Source organism: Idiotropiscis lumnitzeri, chromosome 1 (genome assembly GCF_059441095.1).
Source record: "Idiotropiscis lumnitzeri isolate Australia: NSW breed Sydney's pygmy pipehorse chromosome 1, RoL_Ilum_1.0, whole genome shotgun sequence".
In the NCBI taxonomy this organism is placed as follows: Eukaryota; Metazoa; Chordata; class Actinopteri; order Syngnathiformes; family Syngnathidae; genus Idiotropiscis; species Idiotropiscis lumnitzeri.
The window spans coordinates 25,885,907-25,899,744 of record NC_142391.1 but is presented as its reverse complement, the minus strand read 5'-3'; the positions used below and the strand labels follow the sequence as shown (position 1 = coordinate 25,899,744).

Here is a 13,838-nt window from a genome sequence, read left to right as displayed (position 1 = left end):
TCACCTGCGTTGGCTGCAACAACAGTAACTTTGGGTTAAATGTAAACAAACAACTGTAATTTTCAAACAGATGTTAGTTCATCTGTTGGTGAGTACCCTTACATCTCCCCATAACGATTAATGGAAGGAACAGTTACCCATGGGTGATTTACAGTCTTCAATTAACCCGGCTTGCATGTTTTGGAATGTGGGAGGATGCCGGAGAAAACTCATGCACTGTTTAGCACGTCTGCCTCAAAGTTCAGAGGCGCGGGGCTCGATCCTGACTCTGGCCTTTCTGTGTGGAGTTTGCATGTTCCCCCTTGTGCCTGCGTGGGTTTTCTCCAGATACTCCGGTTTCCTCCCACAATCCAAAGACACGCATGGTAGTTTGATTCAACACTCTTAATTGGCCCTGGGTTTCAGTGTGATGTGGATGGTTTTTCGTCTTTTGAGTGTCGTGCGGTTGGTTGGCAACCAGAACATCGTGTACCCGCCTACTGCCCAAAGGCTCGTGGATAGACTCCAGCACTCCCACGACCCTTGTGAGGAGTAGCGGGTCAGATAATGCATGGATGTAATTTAGCTTTATTTAAAATGTTTAGTTGGACAATTATTTTTTGATTATAGTTGATGATTATGAAAACATATACCCTCTTACCACTCCACACAAATGAATGAAACCCAATCCAAGATTTGTGTTCAAAATTCCACTTTTACAACCATAAAAATGTCCAATTTTATTTGACACAGCATTATATTGAGATGTGAGATGTGTTTTCATTGCCAACGTTATGATTAATTTCGCGGGATTAAGTTAAAACAAACAGCAACCTTATCTTGTGAACTAAAGTCAGGCATAGAAAGAATTTTTGCTGCCAACCCATTTCACAGTTTTTTTTTTTTTTTTTTACATGTTCACATAGCGCCTGTTATGCACATTGGGTTAAAATAAAAGCGCTTCCATTTGAATCCTTGACTTTTTTTTCTAGATGAAACAAAAATAATTTTAGTAGAGTCCCAGAGCTCATGAGGGTACTTCATCATCCACAAAGCGCACATACAGCCCCATTCAGTCTTCCTACAGTCGTGTGTGTGATATGTATGTTTGCTTTACTTACTCTAGAGTTTGGTCTGTGTGCTCATGTTTGCATGTTTGTGCAAGATTGAGCAACCAGTTTTCCTATGCATGTGTCACAATCAGACAGCCGCACAACCTCCCCTTGCTCTTTGTTTTATGCCACACATACTCCGTTCCCATGAAATTGCTCCTTCTTTTGCAGTAAATGGCTTCATTTGGGTATGTGTGTGTGGTGAATGTGTTGAAAAAAAGAAGCCAGAGAAAGATTGGCTGTTCAAAGTAGCCACATTGCCATCATCCACCTCTTAAACCACGACATTGTTTTATGTTGCAATTTTTTGGAGGGGACGTGGGGAGAACCTAAAACGAAGAATTAATAATAGAAAAGGTTGGTTTAGCACAAACTACATTTCAGTGGGTTTACGAAGGACCCTCTATGACCAAAACGGTTTACGAATAGTTTTCTGACGAATTTATTTCGATGTGACTTGGCGGTCTGAATTATTCTACGTGTGTTTGGCCTTTTTCATCCCAGGATCCTCATAAACATTAAGAATGAATTTACACAATTCCAAATGTAGCAGAGCTTTAGACCGTCCCAGTTGACTTTTGCCGAGAGGTCATCTGTCAGTCGCAGAGCGCATATAGACAAACAACCATTTGGACTCACATTTAGATCTATCGAGAATTCAATGAACCTAACATGGAGTGTTTTTGGAAAGCGGGACGTAGCAACAGACCAGCGAAAAGCACTCAAGCATTCAAACTCCAAACAGGGAGGCGGGCACTGAGAATTGAACCTTGAACCTCAGAACTGTAAGGCAGACGTACTAAATATTAGTGTACAGCGCTAACCAATATTAAAATGCCGTAATTATGAACTACACGTGTTACAAAGGTCTGTTCACGCAATGTTCAATGTTTCAATGTTACAATATGATTAGTTACACATTTTAACATAAGTGCTCTTGTTAAAATGTGCTAAATTTGACTTCCCCGTTCGGAGAAGAGAAAAAAAATCATACTGGGTCAGGTCACCGTCGGAGCCTAATGAAGGTTTGTGTCCTTTTTATTTATTTATTTTATTTTAAACACTTGGCCTTTATTTTTTCCAGTATCATGGAAGTGCATTGTAGTTATGTCACTATAGTAACTGACCTGGAAAGAATTGGTTCGTTTTGTTTTCCAAGTGCACACGCCAAATTTATCACACTTAAATGTGATAACTTATGACGTTATAATGTGACATATTTCACATTTTAATGTGAGCATTTTCAGGACTTTTTCAAGTTTTAACGTGAAATGTATATTGAACTCGACAGCTTGTTTTCTACTGTGGGAGAAATACGATTTTGTATACGGACATTAAAAAGAAGAAGCAACAAAAGGGATGAAGTAAAATATAAAACGTTAAATAAAATCCATCAAAACTTGCAAGATCAAGTAGCTTATCCATAGTCAAGTACTCAAATGTACATATAGGCTACTCTTACTCTGACCTGGTCTGAAAAAACATGGTTTTGGTGGATAACCTTACAAAAAACTAGTATATATGATGCATACTTTATAAAGTAGGCAAGAATAAGTACTCTGAACTATGTACTTGTAGTGTACTAAAAGTGTAAATAAAATACTTATGTAATACTAATTTGGAGGAAATTAGTATACAGGTTTATTCTTGAAGTGTACTACATGTACACTCATTTATATACTACCAGTATACTTGTAGTCCACAGTTTAGTTTACAGGTTTACACCTAAAGTGTTCCAAAAGGACACTCATTTATACACTATTATACTTCTACAATATGTTTTAAGACAGCTTATCGTGCGTTTCCAAATATATAATCAAATTAGAGCTCGAAAATCATGATCATATCAAATATTTCTTTATAGAGAACCAGTTATTGTTTGTGCAGTTAAATATGATTTCATAGAATCGAGTATTTATTAATTTATTCCAGAATTTCCTATATGAATTTGATAGCGAATTAGTATTGCCAATCTAACAAGTGCTAAGATTGTTTGTCTGTGTGTGCGTGTGCGCGTGTGTGTGCACGGTGCGACCCAGCCAGTGAAGTCATTACGCTTTCCACTCACTCAACAGGAGGTGGGGCTTTTATTTTTTTGTGCTGAAAACTTAGTCCTCTCCCCCCTCTCCGCACAAAGCCCAGTGTGCACACTACGGTCTCATCCACGCAGGAGTGCGCGACGCCTGCACGACGGATCGTCCCACTTTGAAACTTGAACCCACGTTGCGTGCAACCTGCGTGTAAGCCACCCGTGGACTGTTTTCACCTTTTTTTTTTTTATTCCCCACTGAATACGACTAGTTTTTTTTTGTTGTTTTTTGGGCTGCGCCGTGGCTCATCCCAGCAAATAGACGCACCCCGATCACAAGTAGGGGACCGGTGAAGAGACGAGCCTGCGGGAAGAGGTCTGGACACTTAAACGCACCATGAGCATGCAAACGGTGAACCTTGATACCTACAGCCTGTCACTACTCACGGCAAAGGAGGATATCCTCAACCATCGCTCCTCCACCAACTGGTAACACTTTCTGTTTCATGAAATCCATAACAACCCCGTTGTGCTCTAAGTATAAATGCATCAAGTTTCATGTTGCTGAACGAATAGCTGTTGCGTAATTGGAGGCTTTATTCCATTAATCCAATGAGCAAAGTGTTGCGCTGCAAAACAGCGCACGCAACGTGGGCTATTTTTACAACGCCATTGTCTTACACACTCATAGTGAGACACTTTTATGTGAAGTATACCAGAGCTTCTCACCTCCCCCTTGAGAGTGTTCGAGAGGAGGTGATGTTCGTCCATTACGCACGCGAAGCGCAGACACTGTGTGACTCACTGCCCCCACAATGTAAGACCTAAGTTTCCTCTGCTCAAGTGTAACGCGAGGCTTGTGTTCTTTGCTACCACGATCAGGTTGCTGCTCGCTCAGTTTCATGAAGGCATACATTAATTGAGCAGACCCACAAGTTGTCTCAACCACCAAATGATGGTCCCATGCTTTAATATTAGTAGTCTACCTGATGCTGATGACAACAAGCGGGGTGCAACATACTGAACTGTTAAGCTTGTTCTCCTTTTAGTTTCCTAAATACTGTTGATGTAAAACTTGCTACATTAACAACACTTGTACCAACTTGTCAGATCAATTAAACTGATGGTTCTCCAACTAACATATACAGTTAATAGTTCTCCAAGTACCACCATCATGACCTACGTTAACATACAGAAGTGCAAGGCTTGTGCAAAACAAGATTTTTTTTTTTTGCCCTAAATAGGATATGTACGCAGTATTATTGTAAGCGAAAGTAGCACCATGCGCAGTTTGATTAAACATAGGAAATTAGGAAACTATTTATACTAAAAAATAAATGGCACATGAAGGTTACAAACAAGTACCAAAACAAGTGTTTAAAAATAGTTCTTAAAGATCAAATTCAAACGTATTGAATGCAAAAGTTAAATAAAACTAAATGGAACTTGGGCAGTGATTCTTTCACAAACCTCAAGAGGGATCTCATACTACCCTGAGACTCCCTGAGTTAGACCAACAATATACATATTATTGGGGAACTTCACTGAATTGAAAGCCGTTTCTTGTAATTCTATGATCTACACAATGGAGCCCAAATAATATCAGCATGAGGAAACATGACAGGTACTGGCGTTGAGATCAAACAGTGCAGCTGTACATTGATTACGCAGAGGTCGGAATGCAGGAAGTACTGCGCAACCTCCGCTGAACTGAATCAGCTCTGGGACGTGCTTTGGAATCAAATACTGTCCATCCATTGCACATACATGTAATGTAAATGGCCGTTACAGGGCAGTTTTATTCATATAGCGTATTTCATACGCAGACTACTCAATGTCCAGCCATCCATTATCCAAGCCGCTTCTCCTCATGAGGGTCGCGTGCGTACTGGAGGGATCGCGGCTATCTTCGAGGGTACACCCTGGACTAGTTGCCAGCCAATCGCAGGACACACAAAGACAAACAACCATCCGAGCTCACAATCACGCCAATGGGCAATGCAGGGTGTCCGATCCACCTACCATACATGTTCTTGGAATCTGGGAAGAAACCGGAGTAGCCGGAGAAAACCCTCGCAGGCACGGGGAGAACATGCAAACTCCACACAGGAAGGCCGGAGTCGGAATCGAACCTTGCGCCTCTGTACTGTGAGGCCATCATGCTAACCAGTCCCCCACCGTGACGCCTTACAACTCAATGTGCTTCACACAAAGAAGAGAAAAACACAACTAGCGTTCACAAAATTACTAGAATCTATGTTGATGACATTTAAACACATGAACAAAAAAAATAAAAAATACATTTAAAAGTAAATTCAAGAAATAAAAGCTAAGTTTTTAACCTGGAATGTTCATTTGTGTGCAGCATAACGGCTAAATATAGCTTCACCATGTTTACTTTTAACTCTGGGCTTCACTAAATGACTGCATACCTACTGGGTTTATATTCCATCATCATTGACATCATAATATTTCATGTATTCAGGACACAAAACCATTCAGTGATTTTTAGACCAGAAGCAGAATTTTAAAATCTATTCTACAACTAATTGGGAGCCAGTGTACAGCTTTTAGGACTGGAGTAACAAAGGCAATTTTAGTAATTTAGTTTTTTGAGTTAACCACTGTTTTGCTAACTCCAAGTAAAAATAAAAATAAAAAAGAAAGACAGAAGTTAACAACTGTAAATGGAATCATCTTGACTTAATGTGACCTCTGCTGTTTATTTACGTTTAAGACGGCGCTGGCGTTTTTTGGAATACGTTCTGCAAAAGGGACTTAAAAGCCAAAAAAAACGAACATAAAGGTATTACAATAAGCTTACTTTTTGTGCAGTGACGGATTGAACTCCTGAATGCGGGCAAAATCTCTCTTAAAAAAATTCAATTGGGCTGTAGAGGTTTCATTGTATAGCTATTCTATACATACATGTTGATCGACGATACGGTAATATTCACCTGCATCTTGAGACTAATTAGTAGTAGTACATCTCACTATAATAATGTCTGCAGTACACTCCCATTCATAAGTAAATACAGTGTGCCATTGTGTTTGGTTTGACGGATGACTCATGACATTGTGTCCTCTGGGCATATTGGAGATGATCGTGTACATGGGATTGTTTGACAGGCGGCAGATTGTAAAGCAAACAATCTAATGAGACGCTGGGTGGAAGTTCAATACAAAGTTGCTGCATTGGGGTTGAGTCTCCAACATGATGATGGACATGAAACTTGGAAAAGATGATCTCAAAAGCACTGAAGAAAGGCAACTCAATATATTTGGGAAAGGGTGGGAGTCTTTTTTTTTTTTTTTCCCCTCCCAGCCCAGTCAGATTCGAGTTGGCCAAGCTTCATTCATGCGGCCGGAGTCCGCATAACGTCATGGTGCGACGAGGAGGAAGTCAGGAGATGAAAAAGACGTGGACGTCACCCATGCTCGACTCCCACACAAGCGCACGTGTTCTGCAGTTTTTGACTGAGATAAAGCTTGTAATTTGGGCTACTTATGGTCATTAAAAAGAGTGAAGGCATGTGAGGAGAAGCTGTGTGTGTGAATGTGAAAAGCAAAAAAATACAGACTGAAAGCGTGGGATAGAATGAGAGCTGGGTGTTGTTTTGATGTGTCGCCATGGGGATGGGCAGGTGTCAGGTGGTCAGGTTGCAGGTTATCACATGGGATGGTCTGACATATGCTGCTGTTGTCTCACCTCATCTTTTATTACACTCACCGGACTCTTCATTAGGTACACCTGCACAATTTAATGGTTGAGAGGTAATGTTAAATTCCCCATTACAAACCGATGGAGGATAAATAGATTAGATTCTTCCTTTTCCAATGAGCAACCTGATTATTAAATTTATTCAGAAATTGGTTTAGTTATTTTTTTTGGGGGGGGCAGCATGGTGTACTAGTGGTTAACATCTCTGCTTCACAATTCTGACATTCATTCAGCCTTAGTTTAGATCCGGATAAGGGTGTAGAATTTATTCACTGCCACACTTTTATGACATAAATTGTACAGCCCACGACTGAATTAAACTGGAACCTTTCGTTCATTAGTTCCATGTTATGCGCTATATACCCGGGAGGAGTTAGCTTTTCTCCTTCTTTACTCGACACTCCTCGATTTTCCTCTTCAAAAGTAGCCCTGTAGGAATGTACGGAAAACAGCATTGCATTTAACACATTTATCTCAGCATATGAGCAAACAACAATTCAGGAGACTGAACAGTGGTCTGTGTATGCTTCTTGTGGGGAACCATAATTTTATTATTGAGGTGACTGAGGGCAGCAAGAAGATTGACCACTGCAGCAAAGTGGAGACAGTGAAATATAATATTGAAATGTTCAGAGCTGAGAGTCAGTAAGCTAATGTTAGCATGTTTGTTGTCATTTCTAGCCATAAATGATATCTATGCACTCAAACACTTTTGTTAACACTCTGGGCCTTTGCGGAGGTATTTCATGAAGATGGAATCTTTGATTAAAAACTTTCTATTGGATATCATTAGACTAATGTGGCCTTTGAGTCTGTTTCTGCACTTTGAGTACTATGCCAAGATGGTTCAGTTATATGAGCTCAGTGGTGAAAGTTTAGTACCCAAACTCCAAACAGTTCTTTGTCTTTAAATGTCCATGTCTCTGGAATTCCTGGGAAAGCAGTTTGGTTTGCACATTGTATTAATTTTCAACAGGCCCGCCAATAAAGACGTATTCCTGCCAAGTGTGAACCACTGAGTTCAACACCAGATTAGCCAGTCATTAAAAAAATGTGCGTATGTGTGAATCAGCTGAGAGAACTGTTTGCAGCATTGTGTCAGTGCTAAGCTGTTTTGAGGCCTCTGATTAGCTTGACCCGGTATTCATCGCAAATTGGTGCGGGGGGTGTATCGAGCCAACTGTGACGTGATCACTGTCACGCTTTCTTTTTACAATACTAACACAAACGGCTTGCGCGGCATTTGTGGTTCACAATGTCCCAGTTACAGACAGGCAATGACAGGATAAATAAAACAATCACTATAAGCAACATTTTTTGTCTTTTGATTGCTGTTTTTGTTAGCTTGCAATGTAGCACAGAAATCAGTGAAGAGATTTACACACAACTTTGTTGAGATGTGATGCTTGAGCCAGTGAAGAACCCATGTTGTCATTATTATGATAACCCTGGTTCTTGATAAGTAATGCATGAATCCTTATGACTATGTTAAGGCGTATTTGTGTATGAATAAAGTTGGAGAGTTAGGTGGTTCTTCAATATTTGCTGCCATTTAGAGCTGCCGCTAACGATGTTTTTAGAATATCCCTAAGCGAGTAATCAGATAATAACTGAAAAAAAACAATTCAAAACAATAATATGCATGTCAGGTGCACCTGGGGTTACCATACACACGCACTGTAGTATCTGTGACTTTGAGAGTGTATAGCTTTAAAAGGTGATGCCCGTCTTGGTGAGTGACATGGGTGTCAGTGAACACTTATCTGGCTAGCTTGACTGGTTAACTGGTTAACCGATTTGGCGCAAGTTGTGTCCATTGGCAGCTTCTGTATGAATGGTACGGTGGTACACATTACCCGTCATAGTCATTGATGAGTGTGAGATTATTTCAAACTATGAATATTTTCTCTAATTAAAAAGTCATCCAAATTTGCTTACTATTGTTTATGGGTAAATATTAAGATAAAATAAGGCCATTGTTTCGATTTCTCGACTGACCAATATGGTGTTATTCCATGTCCATTATTCCGTGATGCAAGCCAACCCTGTCGATTCTATTAATCATGTACACACTCATAAATATTTCTTTCTGTTGATGATCCCCATGCATGCGTTCAATACCCAAGGCGCTGTCTTCTTTTGTTCTCCTGTCTCCAGTGATGGCGTCCTCACATTGGAGCATTTCTTCGAGCTGAGGTGTTTGTGTGACAGATTTTCCACGTTCATGCATGAGTAAGCGGGAATGGGTCTAAAGTTACAGGCCAGATGAACATACACCTGCGAGGCAGGCAAAACTCGCTGACACCAACGGGTTAGCGTGCACACACAGGTGATTTCCTCACTCGAAGGGGAACCGAATGTAGAGAAGTGTCAAAAACGTCCTTGTGTGTGTGTTCTGTTTTGTGTCACTTCCCTATGAAGCCACCTGTTAGAAGTAGAGCTGGGGCACAATGAAGTGCTGAACACTGTTTTGTTATGTTGTATCATATTTTACTGTGGTAAAATGAGTAGAAAAGGATACTAATTGGCGATTAGCAAGATGCTAACGATAATCGCGAGTGGCTAACTGCTATGCTAGCACATACATGCACAGTGGGACTGTAGGTACTTTGTGATACTTTGTAATTGTCATGGTAGCTATGCTAAAGTGCAATTATATTTAGTTAATTTGTTGAGGCTATATAAATTCTAAAAACGTACATAGTTCATTGAAATGTGATTCATTTCAATTATTAAAATGCAGAACGTGAAATGCGACACTGCAATTTTACATAGGTCTACCTAATCATTTTGTAGGTCAACCAAATATTTTTTTAAATGTTATTAAATATTATATATTGCCAGTAATCGGTTTAATGTTCGTGATGGATATTAAGTAGTCAAGGGATACTTTGAGTAATAGAAGAAATTTGATATGAGGATATATGAAGAACATAATTGTTTGATAGTGATTAGATATTTTCTACACCGTCTGTTCATTGTTTTTTGTTTTTTTTAGAATTGATCTTGGATTCTGAGCCTTAATTGTTTCAGTGAGCCAAAACCCACAAATATGTAATATATATGAACCCACAACCAGCCCTGTGGTTAGAATGGATTTAAATTATTATTGTTTTGATCAGGTCATGGTCAATAACATCGATGATTAATATTGGGTTCAATTCTTAATGTAAATATTCATATTTCTACTGTTACAGTAAGTTAGAGCAAAAAGTCTACTAATTTGCAGCATTGGTTCTCCTGAGAATGTCTTCCATATGAAAGCAAAATTGGTACTGCATGAAATCCTTAACTGATTAGAACATCGAAGTGAATCGAATCGAATCAAATTGATTTGGGAAATCCGACTCGATTCCCACCCCTAGTAAGGTTTAACACAGGATATGTAAGGTGGTGAGTCATTCTAAACTTTTTGCTTCAAGGCTGGCATGTTGAAATCCATACTTCTGATCATACGACTATAGAATCACAGACATTACTGAATTATTTGACCTCACATTTTTTTCTCTTCCCCATTCCCTCGCCTTCATCTGGACACTAACATTCTCAAATGCGATTCCCCAGAGCTCGGAATACGGTAGTCACAATGGCCGTGTTTTGTGTCGGAACAAAAAATCTTTTTCAATGATTTGTGCCTGTTTGAGCCCCTCTGGGAGAATGACAGTGAGTGATGGCTATAATAGCTGTTTTACACATGTCAGTTTCTTTGAAGTGCGAATCGAGGCAGCATTAATCACTAAACAACAGCTTTCTGTGCTTCCCTAAACACTAATTACATTCATGTGGGTTCTTGAGATGAAGGTGTGTGGTATAATTGTAGGCCTCAGGCCTAATCGGACAATCGCTGGATGAACGCGACGTTAAATATTGTACTGTTTGATGTTGAGAACCAATGACACAACAGATATTTTATTACTTCCCTTTTGCAGTGCAGCACAGTGGCTGTGGGCCCTCTGTTGATTTGTATAAGTATGTTTGCACGCAAACCATTTTTTATACACTTTTTTTATGGTATTTTTTATGGTATTTCTGACCAATAATGTGATATTGCACAAGATATGTCCTCCAAAGATAGAATCTAGGGGACAGAATTAGCACACATCAGGGGTGGTCCAAACTATGGCCTGTGGGCCATTTCCAGCCCGCCCTCCATTTTATCGTCTGTAGCATATACAAAAAAATAACATTTGAAACATTGTGCAATGCTATTTTAAAAAGGGGGTGTGGGGGTTCAGGCGGCATTAGGAGTGTGGCTGTTGAAAAACTGAGCATGTGCAAATGTCACATGACCAGACCCAGAAAACAAGTGAACTCTAACAGTCATTAACTAAGAACATAGGCACTCTGATGTCATTTTTACTCGACAGCAAGTGGCAATAAAAGGTAAAATGGCAGCCCCCTGAGTTGGATAAAATTAATTCATATTTCACAAATAATATATTATTCAGAATACTGTTTTTAGACTGGTTAGTTCTAAAGAAAGTTTTTGACGTCTTCTGTTGCCCGTTATCTTTGTAAAGGTAAACTATTTTTTCCAACTCTTATATATGATATCGCTTTGGCGTTTTTATTTTACATATCGTACATAGTTGTTCAAATATCGGCTCCAGCGCTCTTCTTTGGAGTTTGCATGTTCATCCTGTGCTTTGTGAGGTTGTTTGGTTGTTTGTGTGGAAACTCGTGCCTAGCCTCATGTGAATAAATTATATAAAATGTTTGAGTGTTTTTAAGGGTATACTCGTGTGTCTGCCATCACCAGTCAAAATGTTTGCCAAGTAGCTTTAAAAGGCATGCTCTCCCATCGCCATGGTTACAAAGGGTCACCCCCCCCAGCTGCCATCATGACGCAAAATCAAACTTGACCGTGGTCTCTTAACTTGCTGCTGGTGGGAAGGGAGAGGAGGGTCGAGGGGCGATTAAGGGTCTCTGTTGTCGTGGTGACATGAGTGGAAACATTAGGGTGTTTGTTAAGGTAAATTGAATGAGAGCAGACATTGGCAAGGGTCGTAAAATAAAAGCTCACTTAAGTCAAATATATGGAGAAAAGGCCCACATGTGAGACGAAATGCTGGGTGGTCCTCAGAGAATGTGAGGCTGTTGAAGGACTGGAGGAGGAGAGTACAGGTGGAGGAGTGACAAGGAAGGAATGATTATCTTTAGCGAGAAATGTAAACAATGTGTTTGTTTATATGGAAATGGTTAAAGATAAGATGGTTTAATGATGCAATTTTAGAGGATGTGTGTACTGTGTGGGACAACACGTACCGGAAATACCAGTATAATCCCAGAAGCCTACAATCTTTGAGAGTTTCTTACTACATTGGCCTCTTCCTTTTTCTCATTCACCTCCCATTTCCTCTTCATCAGCCTCACTCCTTCACCTCCTCTTTTCCTTGTAAGCAGTAGACAGCCGAGGTTTTAAAGTTGAATACAATCCGCAAAACAGTTTTCAGCCATGTTATGGAGCCTTTGTTCACACTTGGTTGCCTTCAATACTCTGAAAAGTTACCAAACCAGGAGGAATTGGACCAAAACTGGCAAAGGCTTAGGCTAAATTCCACTGCCGGGCGAGATGCTCAATGCAGAATTTTTTTTGTTTGCGATTTTATTTTTCACACATAGCACGTCACGAGGCACATAGTTACGGAAGTAAATAATGGTCCCGCATGTAGGTGCTCATTTTATCATTTCATATGACCAGAGTAGTGACATGGCAGGAGCTAGAAATATGTTGGTGATATATGGCAATGCTCTTTGATATCCTTATTGAACGGAAACATCTGCTAAAGATGACGTCACGCCATTGCATGTAACCATCTGCCTGGCTGAATTGTGACTATCACCACAAATGTCCGCCTTATGGGTCATGTTTTCAGTGGGATTAAATCAATGTCAAATGTGAAGACAACAACCATTACTCAACAGTGTGTGACGCGTTGCATACATTTCCAATTTTTTACCCGCTTATAAAAGAGGTCTCGGTCGTATTTGAAAACAATCTGAATTTTACTGTTCACACAAAATGAAAAAAATCTGTTACGTACGCACATGTGTACGGTGAATATTTATTTAAGTTGCATTTGTCTCGCAAGTTGACCTCCATATAAAAGCATAAGAACGGTTCGACCCATTCAGCGCTCTTGGAACACGACACCCCAAAATCACATTCTGCTTAGCCCCCTTGGCAACCATCCATTCACTCTGCTGTCAGCTTTTCCATTTACGTCTTTCCATCTCCCGTCGGTCTTCATTCCCCCGGTGTGAACTCAGTTAGGAATATAGCCCCCTGTCCCCCCTTACTGCACCTCCTGATTCCCAGGTTTGATTGTTTGACAGACCCTCTTTTCCAGAACCTTCAAGTTGACCTTACCAGGGAGGCTGAAGAGTGTGTAGTTGAAAGACTTTCTCCTGCCGCTTTCTTAAAGAGGGAGACCACCACGATGTTCTGCCAGTCAAGTGGTACTGTCAACAATGTCCATGTGATGCTGCCAAGGCATTCCAAGCAAGATGGCTTGACAACATCCAGAGTCTTGAAGAACTCCTGGTAGATCTCGTTCATTCCAGAAATCCTGTCACGAGGGAACTTTCAGCCCCACGGGCGCCAAAATAGGGCCAGAAACTCAAGCGATTGTCTTGGACCCCGAGCTGGCACATGTTGGTGATGCTAACAGCTAGCTGCTAGCCAGTAGTAGCCACTAACGCCGGAGACTTGTGTCGTGTCATACAATGACGGCTTAATTAACTGGCGGTTTGTTAGCATCTTAAATTTGCAACTTATTATGATTTGGGGATGGTTGTTTTGATGTTGGTGGCAACTATGTGATGTCAATTAAGACTGCGATAAAGCAAACTGAAAGGTCAAAAACTGAAGTCCAGGTAGCCGTTATGCCACAATGACGGCCAACTTCACAGTAAAAGTCTACTAAGGCTATTGCATTGGCAAAAATGACTCAATGTTTTATTTGTTAAGCTTTATTTTGAAGTTAGTCATTGCGGA

The 13,838-nt window shown here is 40.3% G+C and overlaps 1 protein-coding gene across 3 annotated transcripts in view; it reads left to right on the top strand.

Annotated features, from left to right (window-relative positions):
- Positions 1 to 13,838, top strand: part of LOC148343955 (uncharacterized) — a 38,405-nt gene that overhangs the window by 4,720 nt on the left and 19,847 nt on the right. For 2 of the 3 annotated variants that reach the window (XM_088292009.1, XM_088292026.1), the window contains exon 2: positions 3,167 to 3,609. In XM_088292009.1, coding sequence (XP_088148135.1) covers positions 3,518 to 3,609 — 92 coding nt within the window. In that variant the 5' untranslated portion in view covers positions 3,167 to 3,517. The remainder of the gene's footprint in view (positions 1 to 3,166; positions 3,610 to 13,838) is intronic. The other variant, XM_088292017.1, reaches the window with a different exon arrangement.